Source organism: Lepidochelys kempii, chromosome 7 (assembly GCF_965140285.1).
Source record: "Lepidochelys kempii isolate rLepKem1 chromosome 7, rLepKem1.hap1, whole genome shotgun sequence".
NCBI classification, from domain to species: Eukaryota; Metazoa; Chordata; order Testudines; family Cheloniidae; genus Lepidochelys; species Lepidochelys kempii.
The window spans coordinates 106,328,657-106,349,511 of NC_136386.1; the positions used below are offsets into that span (position 1 = coordinate 106,328,657).

At 41.4% G+C, this 20,855-nt stretch overlaps 1 protein-coding gene across 1 annotated transcript in view; it reads right to left on the bottom strand.

Annotated features, from left to right (window-relative positions):
- Window positions 1-20,855, bottom strand: part of LOC140915208 (scavenger receptor cysteine-rich domain-containing protein DMBT1-like) — a 193,417-nt gene that overhangs the window by 144,904 nt on the left and 27,658 nt on the right. The window contains 9 exon segments of the mRNA XM_078853931.1: window positions 3,698-3,781; window positions 4,901-5,041; window positions 8,393-8,462; window positions 12,723-12,900; window positions 13,568-13,839; window positions 16,460-16,860; window positions 17,571-17,743; window positions 19,132-19,343; window positions 19,684-19,834. Of these exon segments, the coding sequence (XP_078710057.1) occupies window positions 3,698-3,781; window positions 4,901-5,041; window positions 8,393-8,462; window positions 12,723-12,900; window positions 13,568-13,839; window positions 16,460-16,860; window positions 17,571-17,743; window positions 19,132-19,343; window positions 19,684-19,834 (1,682 nt within the window).

Consider the following 20,855-nt stretch of genomic DNA (forward strand, 5'->3'; position numbering starts at 1 on the left):
ATGGCATGGTTAAATATTTGAAATGGCCTTACCTGGTACAAAAGACAGTCCTCATTTGTCTCCTTCCTGTTGTGAAAACCTTGGTAAAGTGGAATCTTTCGAACCATTCATTAGTAAATGGTATGGGGTACAAGTTTAGGATTAAGAACAGGCATTCTTGTGGCACCTTCGAGACTAACAAATTTATTAGAGCATAAGCTTTTGTCAGCTACAGCTCACTTCATCGGATGCATAGAATGGAACATATAGTAAGATATATATATATACACACACACAGGTAAGCTGGAAGTTACCATACAAACTGTGAGATGCTAATTAGTTAAGATGAGCTATTATTGGCAGGAGAAAAAAACTTTTGTAGTGATAATCAAGATGTCCCATTTAGAGAGTTGACAAGAAGGTGTGAGGACACTTAACTTAAGGAAATAGACTCAATATGTGTAATGACCCGGCCACTCCCAGTCTCTATTCAAACCCAAGTTAAGGGTATCTAGTTTGCATATTAATTCAAGCTCAGCAGTTTCTTGTTGGAGTCGGTTTTTGAAGCTTTTCTGTTGCAAAATTGCCACCTTTAAGTTTGTTACTGAGTGGCCAGAGAGGTTGAATAGTTCTCCTACTGGTTTTTGAATCTTATGATTCCTGATGTCAGATTTGTGTCCATTTATTCTTTTGCATAGAGACTGTCCAGTTTGGACAATGTAGATGGCAGAGGGGCATTGCTGGCACATGATGGCATATATCACATTGGTAGATGTGCAGGTGAACGAGCCCCTAATGGCGTGGCTAATATGATTAGGTCCTATGGTGGAGTCACTTGAATAAATATGTGGACAGAGTTGGCATAGGGCTTTGTTGCAAGGATAGGTTCCTGGGTTAGTGTTTTTGTGTGTGGTTGCTGGTGAGTATTTGCTTCAGGTTGGGGGGCTGTCTGTAAGCGAGGACTGGTCTGTCTCCCTAGATCTGTGAGAGTGAGGGATCATTTTTCAGGATAAGCTGTAAATCTGATGATACATTGGAGAGGTTTTAGCTGGAGGCTGAAGGTGACAGCTAGTGGCTTTCTGTTATTTTCTTCGTTAGGCCTGTCCTGTAGTAGGTGACTTCTGGGTACTCTTCTGGGTAATCTGTCAATCTGTTTCTTCACTTCAGTAGGTGGGTATTGTAGTTTTAAGAATGCTTGATAGAGATCCTGAAGGTGTTTGGCTCTGTCTGAGGGATTGGAGCAAATGTGGTTGTATCTTAGAGCTTGGCTGTAGACAATGGATTGTGTGGTGTGTCCTGGATGGAAGCTGGAGGCATGTAGGTAAGTGTAGTGGTCAGTAGGTTTCTGGTATAGGGTGGTGTTTATGGGACCATTGCTTATTAGCACAGTAGTGTCCAGGAAATGGACCGCTTGTGTGGATTGATCTTGGCTGAGGTTGATGGTGGGCTGGAAATTGTTGAAATCATGATGGAATTCCTCAAGGGCTTCTTTTCCATGGGTCCAGATGATGAAGATGTCATCAATGTAGCACAAGTAGAGTAGGGGCATTAGGGGACGAGAGCTAAGGAAGCATTGTTCTAAGTCAGCCATAAAAATGTTGGCACACTGTGGGGCTATGCGGGTACCCATAGCAGTGCCGCTGACTTGAAGGTATATATTGTCCCCAAATGTGAAATAGTTGTGGGTGAGGACAAACTCACAAAGTTCAGCCACCAGGTTTGCCGTGACATTATCGGGGATACTGTTTCTGATAGCTTGTAGTCAATCTTTGTGTGGAATAGTGGTGTAGAGGGCTTCTACATCCATAGCGGCCAGGAGGGTGTTATCAGGAAGATCACCGATGGATTGTAGTTTCCTCAGGAAGTCAGTGGTGTCTCGAAGATAGCTGGGAGTGCTGGGAGTGTAGGGCCTGAAGGAGAGAGTCCACATAGACAGACAATCCTACTGTCAGGGTGCCAATGTCTTTTGGATTCTAACCTTGTTCAGAGCTTGATAGTCCACACAAGGCTAGAGGGAGCTGTCTTTAAGAAAAGAGGACCCCACTGGAAACATGGAGGGGAGAGAGAACCACTTCTGCATATTTTCCTTGAGCTAGCTCCAGAGTGCCCGTAGTTTAGTTTTGTAGAGGGAGTAAATGCACCAAAAGGGAACTTCTGCTTCTGGAAAGTTGATGGAGCAGTTGTAGCTTTGATTAAGAGTATCAGGTTTCTTTTTGCCAAACATGTTGACATAGTGTTGATATTTAAGACAACTTTAGTGCTTGATTAAAGATGCTGCACTGAAGCTGACGCTCAGGAAATCCTGACATCTGATTGAATGAAGCAAAGGGGCCTAAAAGCAAACAGGGAAAGGTCATCTTGATTTTAGAACTACAAACAGGAAATGTTTTGCCAGTTGCCTTTCTCCTATCTCTTGGCACTTCCTTGATAACAACACCTTGATAACAAACATCTTGAATTACACAGCCCACATCAGATCAGTGCCTTGTGCTCAGTTACAGGCAGAAGAAACAGTCAGAGACGGCACCTGCTTTTCCATTCTGTTGCTTATTCGGTTTGGCATGTGGGATCACAATTCTCCCCATGAGACGTGCTTTGTTTATCTGAGCAGAAATGTCTCTTATATCCTCTTGAACAATCTCAATAAAACTTTCCGGACAGACTCCACAGACCTCTCCCGAACATTTCTAGGGATGGCAGCCTTGTTTCTTTCCCCACAATAGAAGACATTCCCATGCCACTTTGCGAGGAGTTCTGCAGCACCATTGCAGTAAATAGACTTATAGCATGTGGTCCCGGGCAGCTCTGGGGTGGCAGTAGCAGCTGGGTTCTCTGTGCTTTTGTTACCCTCAGGAGTGAGATATCAGCCAAAAGCACCACTGCCTGGGAAATTATTAGCACTACTCACCACAGTTTCCCTGTACTCATGTCAAGGTACACCCAACATCTATAGCTTCCAGGCTACAGACCATCCCACATACTCACCATAGCTTGAGGTGCAGAATGGTGCTGTAAGGAGGTGCTCTAAAGCTAAAGTGACCATTAGCATTTCTTATTAAAGAAATGTATGGGAATAATATAAGGGAGTTTTGAAACCTATCTTTTCCTTTCCATTGTGACTGTAAATATAATGCTATATCCATCTGTTTTAATCAACAGCCTCTGGAGGGCTGGCTTTGAGAGGTGCCCCCTCCATTCCTGTTGAACATCTGACCCTGATCAGGCAAAGAAAGAAGCAGACCAGGGAGGATACATCCTACAAGATCCTCCAGAGCCGTTTACAGCTGCTGATCTTGAACACAGAGATTGGAGGGGCCAAATGTCTGAGACCAAGAAGAAGGACCAAGAATGGAGAGAGCGGTTTCCTCAGGAGAGGCAGAGGGACCGAGAGATACATTGAGAACTGCACCAGGATCTCATGGATTTGCTCAGGCAACAAATTTAGATATTGCAGAGATTATTGAGCTACAGGCCCAAAGATCTTGGACACAGCAGCCTCTCCAATCCATGGTTGCTGCTTCCTATACCTGCCCCAACAAAACAGATGGCAGCACAGTATGAACCCTTACCATTACCACCCCATGTCAGGGGAAAACAGGGAATACCATAACGACACCCACAGAATCAGCACAATGCACTACCTGTTTGTAGCAAGAATGAAACACTGTAATGTGTATGTTTTTAACACATATCATAAATGTTTTTAAAAGTATGTTACCCTCTTACACTGCTGCTTCGATGCATCTACCCTTTGTTTTTGCACTTTTAATTTGTTTCCTTTTTCTTTGCAAACACTGAAGTTCTGTTTTCGGAAACTCAGAGTATTAGTTTACGCCAAGCATACTTGCAGAGATACAAAATTCACAATGGGCGGGGGGGCAATAACCCACCCATATTTAAGCTCCATACACTAAGGCACACTAGCAGTCCATAAAAGCATCACACAATACTACTCTGGCTGACTGTTAACATGCTTTTAAGGTCTCCCTCAGCTGTACAGCTCCACAGTTGGCTATTCTAATCGCCCTTAAGTCTGGCTGTTCAAAAGTTCAGCAGATATCTGGTTCACCTCACCCCCTCTCCCTGCCTTTCCCCCTTCACCTCACAAATATAACAATGGGGATGTTTGCCTTCCTGAGATCCAAACTGGTTAGTAAACATCACTAGTGACCATTTCATCTACCAAAATTACATTCAACTGTCATCCTGCTCCTACTGAACTGGTAGTTCAATTTTTCTTTGATGCTGTCGAAGTGGCCAGTGTACGGCTTTATGAGCCAGGAAAGCAGGGGGTAGGCTGGGTTCCCCAGAATCACTATAGGCATTCCAACATCACCGAAGGGAATGCACCAGTCAGGAAAGAATGTTCCTGCTTGCAGCTTTTAGAAAAGTCCTGTGTTCTTAAAGATGCAAGCATCATGCACCTTTCCTGGGCAGTCCACCCTGATATCAGTGATGCATCCCCAGTGAGCCACCATCTCTTATATGACCTTGAAAAAGTATTCCTTTCTTTTTATGTACTCACTGGCTAGGTGAGTTGATGTCAGAATAGAGATGTGTGTCCCATCTATCACCTCACCCCAATGGCCGAGAGTTACAGTCCTGTGCAGGAGGAAACATTTAATGGCATTTCACATTTGGATGATGATGGCCCTCACTGTGGAATTTCCAACTCCAAATAGATTGGCCAGTGACAGAAAGCAATCTGGCACTGCAAGCTTCCAGAGCGTGATCACTGCTGGCTTCTCCTCTGTCTAAGCAGCTCTCATTCTGGTGTCCCTGGCTGGAGCTCAGTACACGAATCCAGAAACGTGGCCTTCCACATCTGAAAGTTCTGCAGCAATTGCTTATCATCCCAAACCTGCACTGCAGTGTGATCCCAGCAATCAGTGCTTGTTTCTCAGGCCCAGAAGCAGCAAACCACTAGGTGGATCTGCTCCATGAATGCCTGCAGTAACCTGGCATTTTTATTTGCTGCCTCCATCAGCTTCCAGTCATCATGGTTGAACATCTCCTCTTCTTCCTCCTTGCACACCTGGTTGTAGATATGCAAATCATAGTCCTAGAAATTAAGGCCAGAAGGAACCACCAGGTCATCTAATCTGAGCTCCTGTATATCACAGGCCATACCATCACCCAGCACCTGCCCACTAAACCAAACAACCAAAATTAGAACAAAGTATTACAGCCCACAGGAGACTGGACTATTATGTGCCTCGGGCAGAGAATAGGAGTGACTGAGGTGTACCAATAACACGGGAGAATCGTGCATACTGTATTAGCAATGGTGATTAAAATTGAACTGAACTCCGTATGGTTCATGCTTCTGCCTGGGAGATGGTGGAGGACTGCAAATCAACACATGGAACTGGAAGAGTTTTTTAAATAATGTGGAAATATGGGATGGAAAAAACATTGAAGGATGGAAAAAGTGGCATTGTGGGACCTTAACTCCTACTTCCCAGAAATGCATGGGCAAATCACTACAAAAATATCCCATAAGGCATTATGCCAGATGTCTGCGTAGGGCACACTGGGACACCTATCTCTGGTGCACTGCATTTTTCATCAACACAACCACTTGTGGGGAGTACATACAGCGGCGATGCAAACAGCCAAGTGTACACGTGCCTGAGCAATACACAAAAGTTGGTAACTGTATGCCAACGTAACTTACATTGACCAAACTTTGTACTGTACATATGGCCTTAGAAAAGATTAGAAATATCTTAGTTAGAAGGCAGATAATACTGACTTGAAGGGTGAATGTGCTTTAATGCTAGATTAATTTATCAAGTTATCATTGAACTTCTAGTCGAATCATAAAAATTAAGAAATGCACCACTGTTAAGCTTAACGGAAGCAAAGTTTCAAGTAATGCATATTGGAAGGCATATGGCAGTGCCGCAAAATACAACTCATGTGGGAAGAGTAATTTTCAGTGTTTGTTTGGTGAGCAAGTGAAATCTATTTTCATCATAATTGTAATGGGTGGGCAAGTTGATTTCATGCCTGGGCTGGTACATTCCCATGACAATTGGTGTAACATAAACAATATATTGCAGCCCAAACTCTGATAGTCCAGTGACCAGAGCACTAGACTGTGACTCAGGAGCCCTGCGTTCAGTTCTGTACATTTCCATTCCACATGCCATCTGGGTTCTTCCACTGATTTGATTCTATTCTAGATAGATTCTTCTACTGGTCTCATCACTGCAGTAGCTGAGCACCTCTCAGTGCCTTAAGTGACATGACTAACATCTGCTGTCTGTGGTTCATTCTCCCCTCAGGGAGGAATGGCTGTGCAGTGGAGAGTTTTGTTAGGATTAAAAACAAACCTATGTAACCATGGGTGGTATAGGGGTTTGTGGGCCCCTGGGCCAGAGCAAGTGCGGGCCTCTCCCCACCCCTTCTGCCTGCAGTCTGTCCCCCCCACTCCTGCCCCCAGCGCTCCATCCAGGGAAATGGGGTCGGGACAGGGGGGCTTGCCCCTCCCCACCCCGCCCCCCAGCCCAGCACTCCTGCCGGGGAGCTGGGCCAGAGGGCAGGGGCCTCCCCTGCCTGCCCAGCACTCCTGCCAGGGAGCGGGGTTGAGGCGCATAGGCTTGCCCTATTCTGCTCACCCCACGCTTCTGCTGGAGATTGGGGTTGGAGCCCAGGGGCATCCCCGCTTCCCTGCAGGAGTGCTGGGCAGGTGAAGAGGGTCGGGGCACAGGAGTGCCCATTTTTCTAAGGGTCCCCCAATTGGCCAGGGCCCCTGGGGACCGGCCCGGTTGGCCCAGGGGCTAATTCGCCACTGTATGTACATTTTGCTCTGTGTTTGCATTCAAGAAGGCAGGTCGAAGCAGCACACCTTGCACTTAGAGCAGAAGGTGGTGAGGTTTGGAGGGATCTTTAGTTTCGGGGGGAGTTCTTTCCCTGGTCTAGGACTGATGGCTCAGAAAGCTCTGTCTCCTGCACAGACTTATATTGTGCCTGAGGAACTGAGCTGGTGACCACGGCCTCCAACCTGGAGCTTTGGGGAATCTTTTAGATAGCTAGGGCCCAGGCCACTGAGCACCTGATGTCAAATGAAGTCCCCTTCCTGAAACACCTGGTGGAAGCCTGGGTAAATGAGCCAGAGTCCATGCTGGAGAGGAAGTAGCAGAATGATCCCTGTGATTCAATTATACCCCAACTGCAGCTTTGTTTCCCCTTTTTGCAAAGTATTTTAAAACCAAGAAAAAATGCTCCTACTCCTTTTCTTATTAGCAAAACCAACGCTCATAAAAAGAACACAAACAAAACAATTCTTTACCCATAAAGGTGGCAGTAATACTGGCATAGGCCCAGGTCAGTCATTCGTTAACCATCCCACTATATAATTGTACATAACAGACAGTTATACAGTATGTATATTTACAGGGTTGTAGCAATGTTTTGGACATTTTTATTGACACGTGATATATTTTCTTTTACAGCCTGTGTATCATTCTTTCACAGGTCGCTGCCTGGACAAGAGATCCCTGCGCTTTCAGATAGTGAGGATGCAGATTTTCTGCAGCTAATTTTCAAGATGCTAGTTCTCAGTACAAATACCATAAGAAAGACCCTGAAACCACAGATTACAGCAGATTCCTTTGCTTGCTTTCCCTAGCCACATCTCATCAGTATGAAGATAGGCTCTGTGATCCACTCATGAAGCCTCTTGTCTTCTTTGTCAATTCAAATGGCAGCTGAGACCAGGAGGTGGTTCTTTTTCCCCATATTTCTCAGCAGGTAGCTTACCCTTTGATCCCTGTTTCTCTCTCAATATATATGAATATATTTGTTTCAGATAAAGGGAACTGACCCACTTTCATCCCTTTATTATAGGTGTGTTTTGCAAAGGGGCACCACAGAGCTGGGACTTTTTATAATGTCACACAGCACTTCTGGCTGATTTCTCAAGAGCACAGCTCTGCAGATTTTAAAAACTGTCACACAGCCCTACTGTGTCCAGGCTCATGCCAGTTTAACCAACAACTGTCCTTCACTGCAAGTCACATCCCCTCAACTAAAACCCAGGCCAACCTGTGCTCAACAAACATCTTTCACCATTGCTTAGTGCTGCTTGGATCCTGCATGAATCTTTGTTTGGATTTTTTTTAAAAAGTCCTTGTTCTCCTCTTGTGTTTGCTTTCCTTGAATATTTGAGTGAGCAAGTTTCACTGGTACAAACATTCATGAAAAGTGAATTCCAAAGATGCCCTGACAACTTTTCAGGGGTCAGATTTTTAATTCTCACCTCGGAATATTCTGATGAGCAGGCTTGCACCGTCATTCACTCAGGGAACAGATACACTAACACATGAGTTAGCTGAATATTCACAGCTATGCAACAAGTATAGAGTACACACAATGCCATATCAAGCATTATACATTCACAACAAACTGTTGAGGAAGCAGCAAAATAAATCCTGGGCTTTAACTGCTTTTCCGCATAGCCTCCAGACAGAATAAACCTGTGTAACAATACAGTTGCAGGAAATAGCATAAATACTGGAAAACAAGTAGACATGATTTTATTCCTGACCAGCTGTTTGCCAGTGGTTTTCCCTCATACTAGGATGGTGGTGAGTGTGGATCTCTGAATCTCATACTCACTTGCCCACCCTACAGGAGCCACACACTGTTCTGTCCATGATAGATGCTGGCTCAGAAAGCCAAGGCTCAACTACGTTTCCATGCCATTAGAAACAATATGGACACTTTGCCACTCAACAACCCCTGCCTTTACTATATTAATTTTCAAGTTTGCCCTCACAGTTGCCTTTTAGCTCTTTTGTCAATAATCCATATGTCCCTATACCAACACTACTGTACAATACAGCTGTTAGACTGTCTGGATGAATAAATATCATTCCTCTCTTCTACATATCGGGAGTGAATATTTTAGGCTATGGCATTGGATGATCTCAGTTCACCCGCTAGTGACCAGTAGGAGTTCATTATAAATAGCTATGCTCGATACAGTACTGCAGACAAATGGCCAATGCAGGGGTCTGTTGAGCTCACCCAACTTCCACTGGATTTTGGAAACAGAGGAGACACAGCCACTGGCAGGATGGGCCCCACAGCAAGTACTTAGATGGAGAATAAATCACAGTACTACCCAAAAGATGATGTAATTAGATCTGTAAAGTATTGTTTCTTGTATTATAACACCTAGCTCTTATATAGCACTTTTCTTCCATAGATCTCAAAACTCTTTAAAAGGAGGTAAACATCATTAACTCCATTTTACAGATGGGGAAACTGAGGCACAGGGAGGTGAAGTGACTTGCCCAAGGTCACCCAGTGGCAGATTGGAAACAGAATTCCCAAGTCTCAGTCTAGTATCCTATGCACTAGGCCATGCTACCTTCTATTAAAGGTAACTATAACCTGCAAATATGTTCTTTGAAATACAAAAGTTTTAGTCTGATGGGCTAAGTGCTCCAGAGTCAGCCCGCTGCCGTTCAGCCCACTGTTGGTCTGGGGTTCCGTCCGCCGGCTCCTGTCAGCCAGGGTCCCGGCTGCCGGCCCGGCTCTGTCCACATAGAGTAGATACCTACCTTCTCCCTGGTTCTAGCCATTCTCTTCCTCTCTCTGCACTGAGCTGAGCGTGGGAGTGCACTGAGCACAGGGCTGGGGATGAAGGAGCAGGCTGGGGGTTGGGGTGTAAGGTCTGGCCAGGAGCTAGAATGAGGGAGGGGGCTCAGGGTTGGGGCAGGAGGTTTGGATGTGGAGCACTTACCTGAGCAGCTCCCATTTGGTGCGAGGGGTGCAGGTGGGAATGAGCGGGGGTGTGTGTGTGCTGGAGCTCCTGTTTGGTGCTCAGGGTGGGAGTGGGGATGTGGGGGGTGCAAGAGTCAGGGCAGGGGGCTAGGGGGAGGGGCTGGGTATGTGTGGGGGTGCCAGAGTCAGGGCTGCAGTTGTGGTGGGGAGGTGCAGGGGTCAGGGCAAAGGGCTGGGGGTGTGTGAGGGGATGCAGGGGTCAGAGAAGAGGGCTGGAGGGTGTGAAGGGTTCAGGGCCAGGGCAGAGGGGAGTGCAGGGGTCAAGGCAGAGGGCTGGGGGTGTGGGCTGGGGTCATGGGGGTGCCCCATATCTGCCTCATCTATTAATACATAACTTCCTTGGGCAACTAAAGCAATTGCTCACATGAAAAAGTAATATCAGGACCGTCATCTATTATTAGCTTCTTTTAATGCAGGTTATTAGCTAGAAACAAGGAAAATAGCCAACACCATATGACTAGCCAGATCTACATGGACTGCCAACAAAAGCTGTGTAGAACAATGTGAGAATCACTCACTGTTCCTATCTTATTCCATTTTATTTCTATTAATCTTACCTATTCCACACAGATTAAGTGGTTTCTTCTCCCACCAGTACCAATAAGACACAGTCCATCTCATACACCAAATTTTCTCAGAACACTTTCCACGTCACTATGAAGTGCTGTTCATGATAAGGGAAGTTCAAACCAGTTAATTCAGGGTGGGGTAAGAAATTTAAAAAACTGCATCAGAAAATCTTTGGATTTCATGGAATCATCAGAAATGTTTTAAAATATAATAATTGGCCAGATATTCAGGAACAGATTCCAGTAGGGCCTTTTTTACACTAAAAATATACTAGTTGTAGGGTATAGTGGTTACATACTGAATGTGCTGGACTTTCTCCAATAAAATATACATACGGCTCAGCAGAGTCAACAGAAGTAAAGGCAGGAGTATGCGCTTGGACCCACATCAAGAATTGTAAATGCATGGGACATCTAGAATCCATCTACACAGCGTGTGTTTTCAGGCCAACTACTCTACAGAAAAGTAACTTTAAAAAGAATGGGTCAGAATCTCTCCACAGCTCTGGACACACCGCAGAGCTGGAAAACTGCTGCATCTCCCCAGTTGATGATTCTTTTGGTGTGGGTCTAGGCCCCAGCTGGTGAATAGAGCTAGTATAACCAGCTGCTATGCTACTGTCCCTGCAACCCCTGCCTTTGGTGTCATAGAGGGGGTGGGGGTAAGCACCACCAGAGCACCAATATGCTCCAGTGAATCTTGACCTGTGGATGATTCTTTAGGGGCCATAGTCCTCTGGCATAGGGTGAGCCTCAGGATGAGGGAGCTGCAAATGGCTGATTTGCAGTCCCCGCTGTTCCCCATTGCAATCTTGACATTTAGTTTTTGTTTTAGAAAAATTTGGAGAGAGAAAATTTCTGAATCAAACATCAGTGACCTATCCCATTCAAATAGCTGACTTCTTAAACCCTGATTCTCCATATTTTTTTTATACTGGATAAAGACAGAAATATCTCATTTCCTTATAAAAGCCTGTTTAAATGTACTTACTGATTTTACCACCCCTGTTTTGGAAATGGAAAAAACAAAAGCACAAATTGATATTCTGCAAAGTTTCTTTATGACAGATCATATTCTTCATACTGCAAAGCATTAGTTCAGAACTCAGAGGCATAGACATTTTATTTGCAAGTACACTGATAGATTATTGCTTTGTAAACACTTCCAACTTCTGATTGTAAATTGCTATGTTTACATATGAAATTAATTTAGACTGGAAATCATCCCATTTTACAAAGTAGCACAATATATTGCATTTGTCTCAAAGAGAAATTAAACCTTAAAGATCAATGTCCAAGATAATCTGAAACAGGTGTTTTAGCAATTCCATATGTAACTGGATGTATGTTTTCTGTATTTCTTTTCCAGGCATAGCTGATTAGTAAATAAAAATACTTTCTTCTATATAACCACCTTGGATCATTTGGTGTTGCCACATGTAGATTTTATCCCCATCTCTGCACCACAATTTCTATGTCAGAATATTTCAGGTGTTAGATACACTGGTTTTGAAAGGAAGCGAGAGGAGGATTATGAGGGAGAAAACTTGCATTAGAATCTAAATATCTTGATGATCAGAAGTGATTGAAATGTGCCAGGTATAAATAAGATATACTAGGTATGTATAAAACATAAAAACCAGTATCAGATTGCCCTTTTTATGTATAAAGTTGTCAAATCAAAGTACTATCTATTGATCTTAGATACTTCTATATCTCCCTTCATAGTAATATCTGAGCACTTCATAATCTTAATTGTATCTATCCTTACAACACCCCTATGTGATAGGTAAGTGCTGTTATCCCCATTTTAGAGATGGGGAACTAAGGCCCAGAGAGATTAAGTGACTGGCCCAGGGTCACACAAGCTGTTTATGGTGAAACAGTGACTCACCCCACAGGTTAGTGCTCTAACCTCTGGACCCTTCTTCCTGCTTATACATTCATTATACTACAAGAGTTGCTCTGTTGAATCTCACTGCAGAATACCATGAAAACTATAGATAGTATTTTTTGTCTATCTAGATTGGAGATAGTCCTGAGCTGCAAAGTCTGGCTCTAGGTTGAGAGGAGGGAGCTAGTAGGTCAAATACTGGGCTTGGGTTCAGTACATTTTTGGAAATGGCAGCTGGTTACAGAATTGGAATCTGGATTCAAACTTTTCCATGGAGGTGGGGTTTTAACCTCAGGCCAATCTCTAGCCTGAATTTACCAGAACTCAGAGTGTAGCCTCATACAGTAAGTTTGTCATACTTTTTCTTTGAAGTGCAAATTGTCATATAAAAGTTATTGAGTGCAAAGGCTAGAAACGGAATCATTATGTAAATACCCTGAGATATCATTGTCTGCCAGATGCTGGTGTCTTTAGCGTCTCACATTATCTGGTACGGAATCGGTCTCCTCAGTTTACTTTTCAAAAGAAACCCAACAAGAGTGAAAATAACAGCTGCAAGCACCACACCCGTAACAATAAATGGAGCATGGGAATGACCAGCAGTAGCAGTAAGTGAACCACGGGAATCCACGTCTTCCTGATGTTCAGAATAGTCCAGCTCTGTGAGTTGAGAAAGAGTTTGTTACATTTTTTTCTCTGTTCTACTTATTGCCAAAGATACCAGAACAAAGAGAACTTCAATTTAAAAAGTTACATTCTAGATCAGGTCAAGAAATAAATCAATTTCACTCTATTTTATAGAGCACATTCTAGACACAACAATCCATCTTTATATTAGTAAAGACTATTTCATGAACTGACCCCCCAACAGGGATATTTTAGGTTCAATATTAAGAAAACATCATAACTAGCTAGGGAATGGAATCACTTTTCAAGGAAGGTTGAGGTTTCTCTTTATTGGAGATATTCAAGGTGAGACATAACCACAATGTTTAAATAGTTTGGGGATAATTAAATCAATGAAGCTATAATAAGGAGATGGACTGCATCTCATCTTTCTTCCTGAATAATTGATTCAATTAGCATTTTTGGGATGTGCAGATTAAAATGATGGATTTGAAATGTGCTAAATAAGGAACTAATGCAGATGCTATTAGTCAGTAAACAAGTGTCTGGTGTTTATAATGGAGCTGATGATAACCCAGTAAAAGCATGCTGCAGTGCTAGAAATCAGAAGTAAACTGACATACAAAGATTTTGTGAAATGAAAAGAAAAGTGATTTACAGAACATTATACTAAATACTAGAGAACGTTATTTGCATTTACCAGCATTCCTGTTTTCAGTGCCATCTTTCCAAAGCTCAATTGGCCCAACAACAACATCCAGTTTTTCTTGGTAAGAGCTTGTATCTCTTTTGGACCTGGGTATGCAGCCCTGGTAGCATCGGGAAGAATAATCATATACCCTGCACACCACCATTTTAAACTGCAGGTAAACTGATGAATATTGGTTAATAAACTTGAAGGCATTAAATTTGAACCGTATGGTGGAGCTGTAGGGTGAATAGTATGTACCGTAGGTTGGATCTCTAACACATCTAAAACAAACAAACAAATAAATAAAATTAATCTTCATGTGCACACACAAAAATAAATCACTGATATTAAGCATTTCTTATGTGCAAAGATTTAAAAAAATTAACACTGTATTAACAACAGAAAGGGAAAAAAATATGTATTTGTAGTAAGAATAGAAAATGAAAGAGGTTAAAATAGTGGCGTTGACTTTTCTGAAAGCAAAACATACAATATTGCTTTCCCTAATTCAGCAAGGTATTTATGTGCATGCCTAAGAATGTGAGTAGTTTTACTGAACTCGCATGCTTAAAGTTAAGCTTCTGTATAAGTCTTTATAGGATCAGGGCCCAGGAGAGCCAAGTTGCAAAGGAGTCACCTAGAGGTGTCCTGGCAACTAATCTATGGAAAGAGCTCAGATCTGCTTATTTATATCTCCAGGCTGCAGTGCATATGACCCCCGTAGAGCAGCTGATGCAAAGGGTGTTAATTGTTACCGTTAAGGGGAAAATGTAACCACGATTTAAGCTCTTAAGTGAGGCTGGCCAGAAAACAACAATTTCATTTCACACACAATTTTGAAATTTGTTTTTGTTCCAGTGCAGACGAAAAATGAGATCTTTCCCACTTTTTCCATGAAAAAAAGCCATATGTGAGAGAGAGCCAACCCAGAATAGCCAAGGCAATTACACAGGAGAAGGGAGACCAGTGACACAGGAGATGGGTCAAGTCCCAGCTCTGCAGAGTTCCCCCAGCATAGCAGGGACTTGATCCTCGGTCTCCTACAGCCCAGACAAGCAGCCTAACCACTTGGCCTAGGTCTCTCTCTTTGTCTCACCTGAGAAACCCTTCCCAATTACAGTTCTGTCAGAACGGATACATCTCCGAGAAACTTTTCAGCTTTGATGAACAGTAGTTGTTGTTTTTTACAGGAAAAATTTTATTCCCAATTTTTTCTACCAGCTCCACTCTGAGAGGCAGGCTCTGTCTCTTTACTAAATGGTTATACAGCTCCTTGCATAATGAGGCCCTGATGCCTGATTGGGTTCTTTAGGTGCTACTAGATATGAACAATAATGATGATAAATTCCTTCTTCCATTCTGTGCCACTTTATCCAACTCACTCCCACTCCTCTGATTTGTGCTTTGGATGAAGCAGAAGCAAGAAAGTCAACATTTCCAATGAACCCAATCTCTAGTAAGTCAGCTGCACAGGTGCTTCACAGAACAAAATTCTAGTAAGCTTCACTTTCCTGTCAGCATTGACTAATGCCAAAATTCCATGCCAGTGCATTTTGATTCAATTTAACCACCATGAAAAGGAACTCAATTTATCTGTTAATACACTGATAACTCAAAATAAGGTGAAAAGTTGTCATATGGTCAACACATTGCATACAAATACTAACAATCTCACTCTCATAATGAAGATCTCAAGGTATTGAATTATTTTTATAAAAATCTCAGTTTATACCATACAATATGTGTTTCTATGTTATATTCATGCCAATATTTGTGTCACCTACAGATACCGTAGTTAAGAGATGGTTGAATTTAGATATGATCAATTTATTTCCTTTTGGGTTTTAATTTAAATAAATATTATTACCGGTAGGTTTAAAATATTTGACTTTCTCTGCATTGAATGATTTTATCATATCGTTTCTTAAAAGGGCTGGTCTGAATATTTAATTTTTATCTTATACAATAGATAGGAGTTTTTAAACTATCATGCAGGTGGCTTCCTTAAAACTTAACTTCTACTACCTGGCTGAATTATTTTGAAATTTCATTATTTATTCCACATTATTTATATACAATTAGAATTTCACCAGTAAGTGAATGAATCAGACATTTATTGACAATGGGACCTGCTCCTGAAAGATTTACCCTTTCATACCCAGAAAGACGTAGAATCTAGTGATAATGGAGAAGCCTACTGAAATTCTGGCAGGTAAAGCATAGAAGCATAGGAAATGCCATAATGGATGAGATCAGTGACTTTTTTTCTTACCAGATCTAAGAATCTAATTTGCTTTCTATAATTCATTAATCTAACTTTTCCACAAGAAATGGTTTAAGCCAAGCCACGTGAACAATTCTGGGCCATCTGAGAGACACATAGGAAAGCAGGACTATCAAACATTAAATTTCTATCATTGGAATCAAGCACTGAATTAGTCATTTGAAATAACATTTCCAGTATGGTACAAAATACAAGAACAGAACAAGAATGAATAATAATTTAAAAAAAAGAGAATCAGAATATTTTGAAAATGCATAGTTGAATTCTATAGACAAACTATTTGGGGCTGAATTCAATCATGATGTAGGCAGGTGAAAATTCATTGACCTCAATGGAGTTTGGGACAAAATCTGCTTACATCACAACTGAATTCACCTCTCTAGTTACTATGTAACATGCTTGAGTGGAATCTTGCCTGACTGCATGGTCTAAACATAATTTCTATTGTTATTTCTCATGTCTTGCCAGGATTGGCCAAAAAAGTTTTTTAAACAGTTTATTGGCATAGGGAACTGAAATCAATTCACATTGTCCCTATTCAAATTATTCCATAAACAAAACAGATAGAGAACTGCATGTACAGATCCATTGTTAATCATTGCTCAGAAAGTCCTTACCCATTCCTGATAATATCATAAGTGGTGGATGTAACACTACTGGAATCAGGTGATGCAACACAGGTGTCCAAAAACAACACCAGATTTGGGTCAGTGCTGTTAATTGAAGCTTGAAGGAATACATTCTGGTTCAATCTAACATAGTATGGAGAGTCATGCACTGGCTGTGAGAAGGATGGTGATTTGTAAAATGAAATGTTCACGTCATATCTGCTGTACTGAGTTTCATTGACCTCCTTAATATCCTCAGGAACATCCTCAGCAATGTACATGATTTCTTTCCATGTGTTTTGGAGCATTTTGCAGTTGATATGCAAGTGAAGATCTTTTTCCCTTTTGATTATGTAACCGGAAGAGGTTGCTTTGATCAAGTTGGAATACATGATAGTGTTGCTGTTTCCCTGTTTGACACAGTAAGCACAGAATTATCTTAATGTAGTAATTTTTGCCACAATTACCATTATGCTTTTGATGCACCCAAAGAACACCACACATTTTAAAAGCATTGTTTCCATCGAAAGTATTTTTAAAAGAAATGTACTTTGGTCATTTCAATTCACAACACATTTTAAACAAAATTGTTGGCTGTATAATACAGTGATTACATTGAGATGTGAAAAAATATTTTCATTGAACCCAAATACAGCCAACTGAGTTAACATTAGTACAAAGGTTGAACATGAAATGAACAAAGGTCCTGATTCAGTAAGTTACTTAAACATGTGTTTAACTTAAAGCACATGAGTAGTCCTATTGAAGTGAATGCTTTAAAATAGATATGTGTAAGTACCTTGCTGAACAGAGGCCTATGTAAATGCCAAGTATTTTGACTATCCGTGAACATCAGCTCATGCTCAAAAAATGTCTGTGAACATGGGTTGAGGTTGTTCACATATCCTCCCTGTCCCATAATATTGTAGCTTGACCTTATGAGGAATAAGTAAGGAGTTTCTTCCGGCAGAGAAAGAATTAGGTGGGAGTGTTTAGTGAATCTGAATCTGCAGTCATTGGTTCACTTGTAACTCCTGTGAACCACAGCAGGTTTCAATAAATAAATTTTGCAGTTTGCACAGACCTACTTACACAGGTTGCTAAATATTCAACTTCATACCTCTCGTCTTGTGCCACAGCCATTGTATGGTATGTTGAATATAACATAGTTTGGTGTAATCTTTGGTTTACAATAAGGGTCATTCAATCTGATATTCTCTGCAATGTAGCCTTGTGAGTGGAGATAGGCTCTGCTAACAACTGCATGCATGTATTCTGGCAAGCACAGAAGAGCTGGTGGGTGGATAAAACACATATTAGTGCGTTCAGGCATACAGTAATAATTAAATGTTCAACCAATATATTTGCTGCTATCTATTCTGTGTGTATGTTGGGAGAGGGGAGGGTGTTCATAAGACAAACCACGATTTCACCTTTCATATGTCATAATTATCAAATTATGCACCAGGGACCTGTGGTTTAGGCTGTGGATAACTGTCACGAAGAAAATCTGCAAATTATAATTTCTCTCCTTGTGATCAGAGAGAGTCTCTCATCAGTGTTAAGGATCATATGAATCACAGTTACCATAGTAGAACAAATTCTGGAGTCAAGAGAAAGTCCACTTGAAGTTGCTTGGAATTTTCCTTGAGTAAAATTAAGGACAATATTACCAGGCCTTTATTAATTAAATGAACTAAATACTTTCAGTATTTGTGGGAGAGAATGATCTAAACACAAGGGGAGGTGAAGACAAACAGTAAAGTAAAATGAAATTGGTGTGTTGGTCGACAGCTATTTTGCAATCATGAATTATCCTGATCAGCCAATGGAACTAACCAGTTACGTGCTATTCAATAAGAGTAAGGGTTGCAGAATCAGGGGTTTGTATCTATGATCTTACATAAGCCTTATGGGGTTTGGAGATACATGTGCAGAGGCTGACTCACATCTATGAGAATCAAAGTGATAGTCCTTCATTGGGGACAGGATCCTGTATAGTCTTTTCTTGGACAAAAGACACACTGAAAAGAATAGGAGTTTTCCCTGAATGAGGACTTAAGGATCAGGTTTTGACTGGCTGTGAAAGTTGTTCAAATTCACTTGTGGGTACCTCTGTTGCTGAAGATGCGAAAAAATTGCAGGGGACTCATGGAAGATCATCAAAAACTGGGAAAGGAAGTGCAGGGAATGATTCTAAATATAAATAATTCTAATACTAAACATGTACCAGCAAGGTGCTAAACAGGCATTGAGGTCAAATAAATAATAACTAATGAGTTGTGGAGAGGACATGAAATTGACTCACACTGTATGAATTGTGGTGATTGCAATGAGAGTTTTGCCTGCATCAGGACTAGGATCAGATGCAAAGAGAATGAGAGGTTAGGTAGTACAAGGGGCCATAAGTAACAGTAATGAAATGAGATGGTGAAAAAGTAAATTTAGGCTGAATATAAGAGAAAATGTCCAAAAGTAATTTGATAACAAACAGTTTCATATTTAAAGAAAATCAAACTATTGTCTGAAAGTAATAGGTCAGTAATCACACAATGTGAAAGATGACAGTGAGTGGTACTATACTGAGGTGGTTGAACATTAATCAATGGTTATTTATCAAAAAAATCAATAAATAGGCTTGTCTGCTGAAAAGCAAAGTTCTGTATTAAACATGAACTTACAAGTATTCTGATCTGCTGGAACGGTGTAATAGGCAGCACGAAACCCTCTGTTTGTGATAATCGAGTTACTGTGAAATCGAACTGTCATCAAGTTTGAGGACGACGTATATGTGAGATAGGAACCAGAACAAATTTTCCCCAGTAAAGGAGAAGTGTAGAGTGGCCCATCATATATCTCTATATAATCATACTGGCATCTACCACCTTCTGTCCTGGGGAATAAACATGAACATTTTGTAAACTATTTTGTAAACTTCTATTTAAGCATTCATCACAAAGCAGCACATAAATCTCAGATTAAACCCTTCAGACTGCAAAGTGTTCATGGCAGAGATTGTCTTCATTTTGTATCTTGTATGGTACCCTTCACTTTCTTAGGACTCAACAAGTAACAACAAATACTCCATTCATGCAATTTTCATTTTAGTTTTACTGGTCACTTAGAATTGTTAAACCCTGTTGAGAAATGTCCTTCAAATGGAGAGGGTACCAGTTAGAAAAGTCCATGACTTTGAACCCATGAATTGCCCAGAAAATTAGTGCTTTACTTACGAGATATCTCTAAATGAAAGTGTTATACGGTAATTGCTCACTGCTTCTATTTCCCACACACAATCTGCATTGTTTGGATAATTTCCAGGGTAGAATGGGCTTTGAAATGTCCCAGATGAATACTGAAGGACACCACCACAAGTATATTTTGCTGCAGAACAAAATGTAAGAAAAAAACATATGAGTCATTTATACTTTACTTTTGCATATATTTGTATATGATTTATCACTCAGAGTCAAAACCTACTGAAGTTAAAGGAAAGCCTCCCATAACTTCAATGGTCTTTATAAAAGGTGCTCTATGACGAGCATCTGATCCCAAGAGCTGTTGATCCGCTGTTGATCCCACTCACAGTCTCATTTAATGCTCAGCACCTCTCAAGATTAGGCACTAAATGTTTATAGCTGAAGACAGAAAATATGGGCCAAAGAAAATGTTCAGGAAAGAAGGATAACATTATCAGAAGGAAAAAAGCGTAATGTTATTAATTCAGGTTGGAAGTAAATTTTTGAAGAAACACCTGGTGCACTGGGGACAAAAATTACAGCCTGAATGAAAACTGCCTCTACAGTCAACTTTGGAACATAACAAGTTTTACTTAATGCAGAGCTTTAAGTGACATAAGACTTGTACACTCCTCCTTCCAATGAGGAAAGAAGATACTTTCAGATCCGGGGGTGGAGATTTTGTTTGGGCTCTCTTTGGGTATCGATCCAGCGGGAATCAACTTATCGCGTCTAGTCTAGACGCGATAAATCGAACCCCGAGCGCTCTCCTGTCGACTCCTGTACTCCAATTCGGCGAGAGGTCCAGGCAGAGTCGACGGGGGAGTGGCAGCAGTCGACTCACGGCAGTGGAGACACCACGGTCAGTCGATCTAAGTATGTCAACTTCAGTTATGTTATTCATGTAGCTGAAGTTGCGTAACTTAGATTGATTCCCCCCGCCCCCTTCCAGTGTAGACCATGCCTTTGTTTGTTCCCTCTCTGAACGGAGAGAGAGACCAAGCAGGTAAAACATCTCCTGAAAACATACCTGAAATGATACATCTAAAATTACAGGAATTGTAAGTAAAGGCATTTATTACCTGTACCACGTTTGAAATTTGCCCTTCATATTGCTATTCAGCCTAGCCTCTCTCTCATTTCAGTTCATGTGGCAATTCTACTCT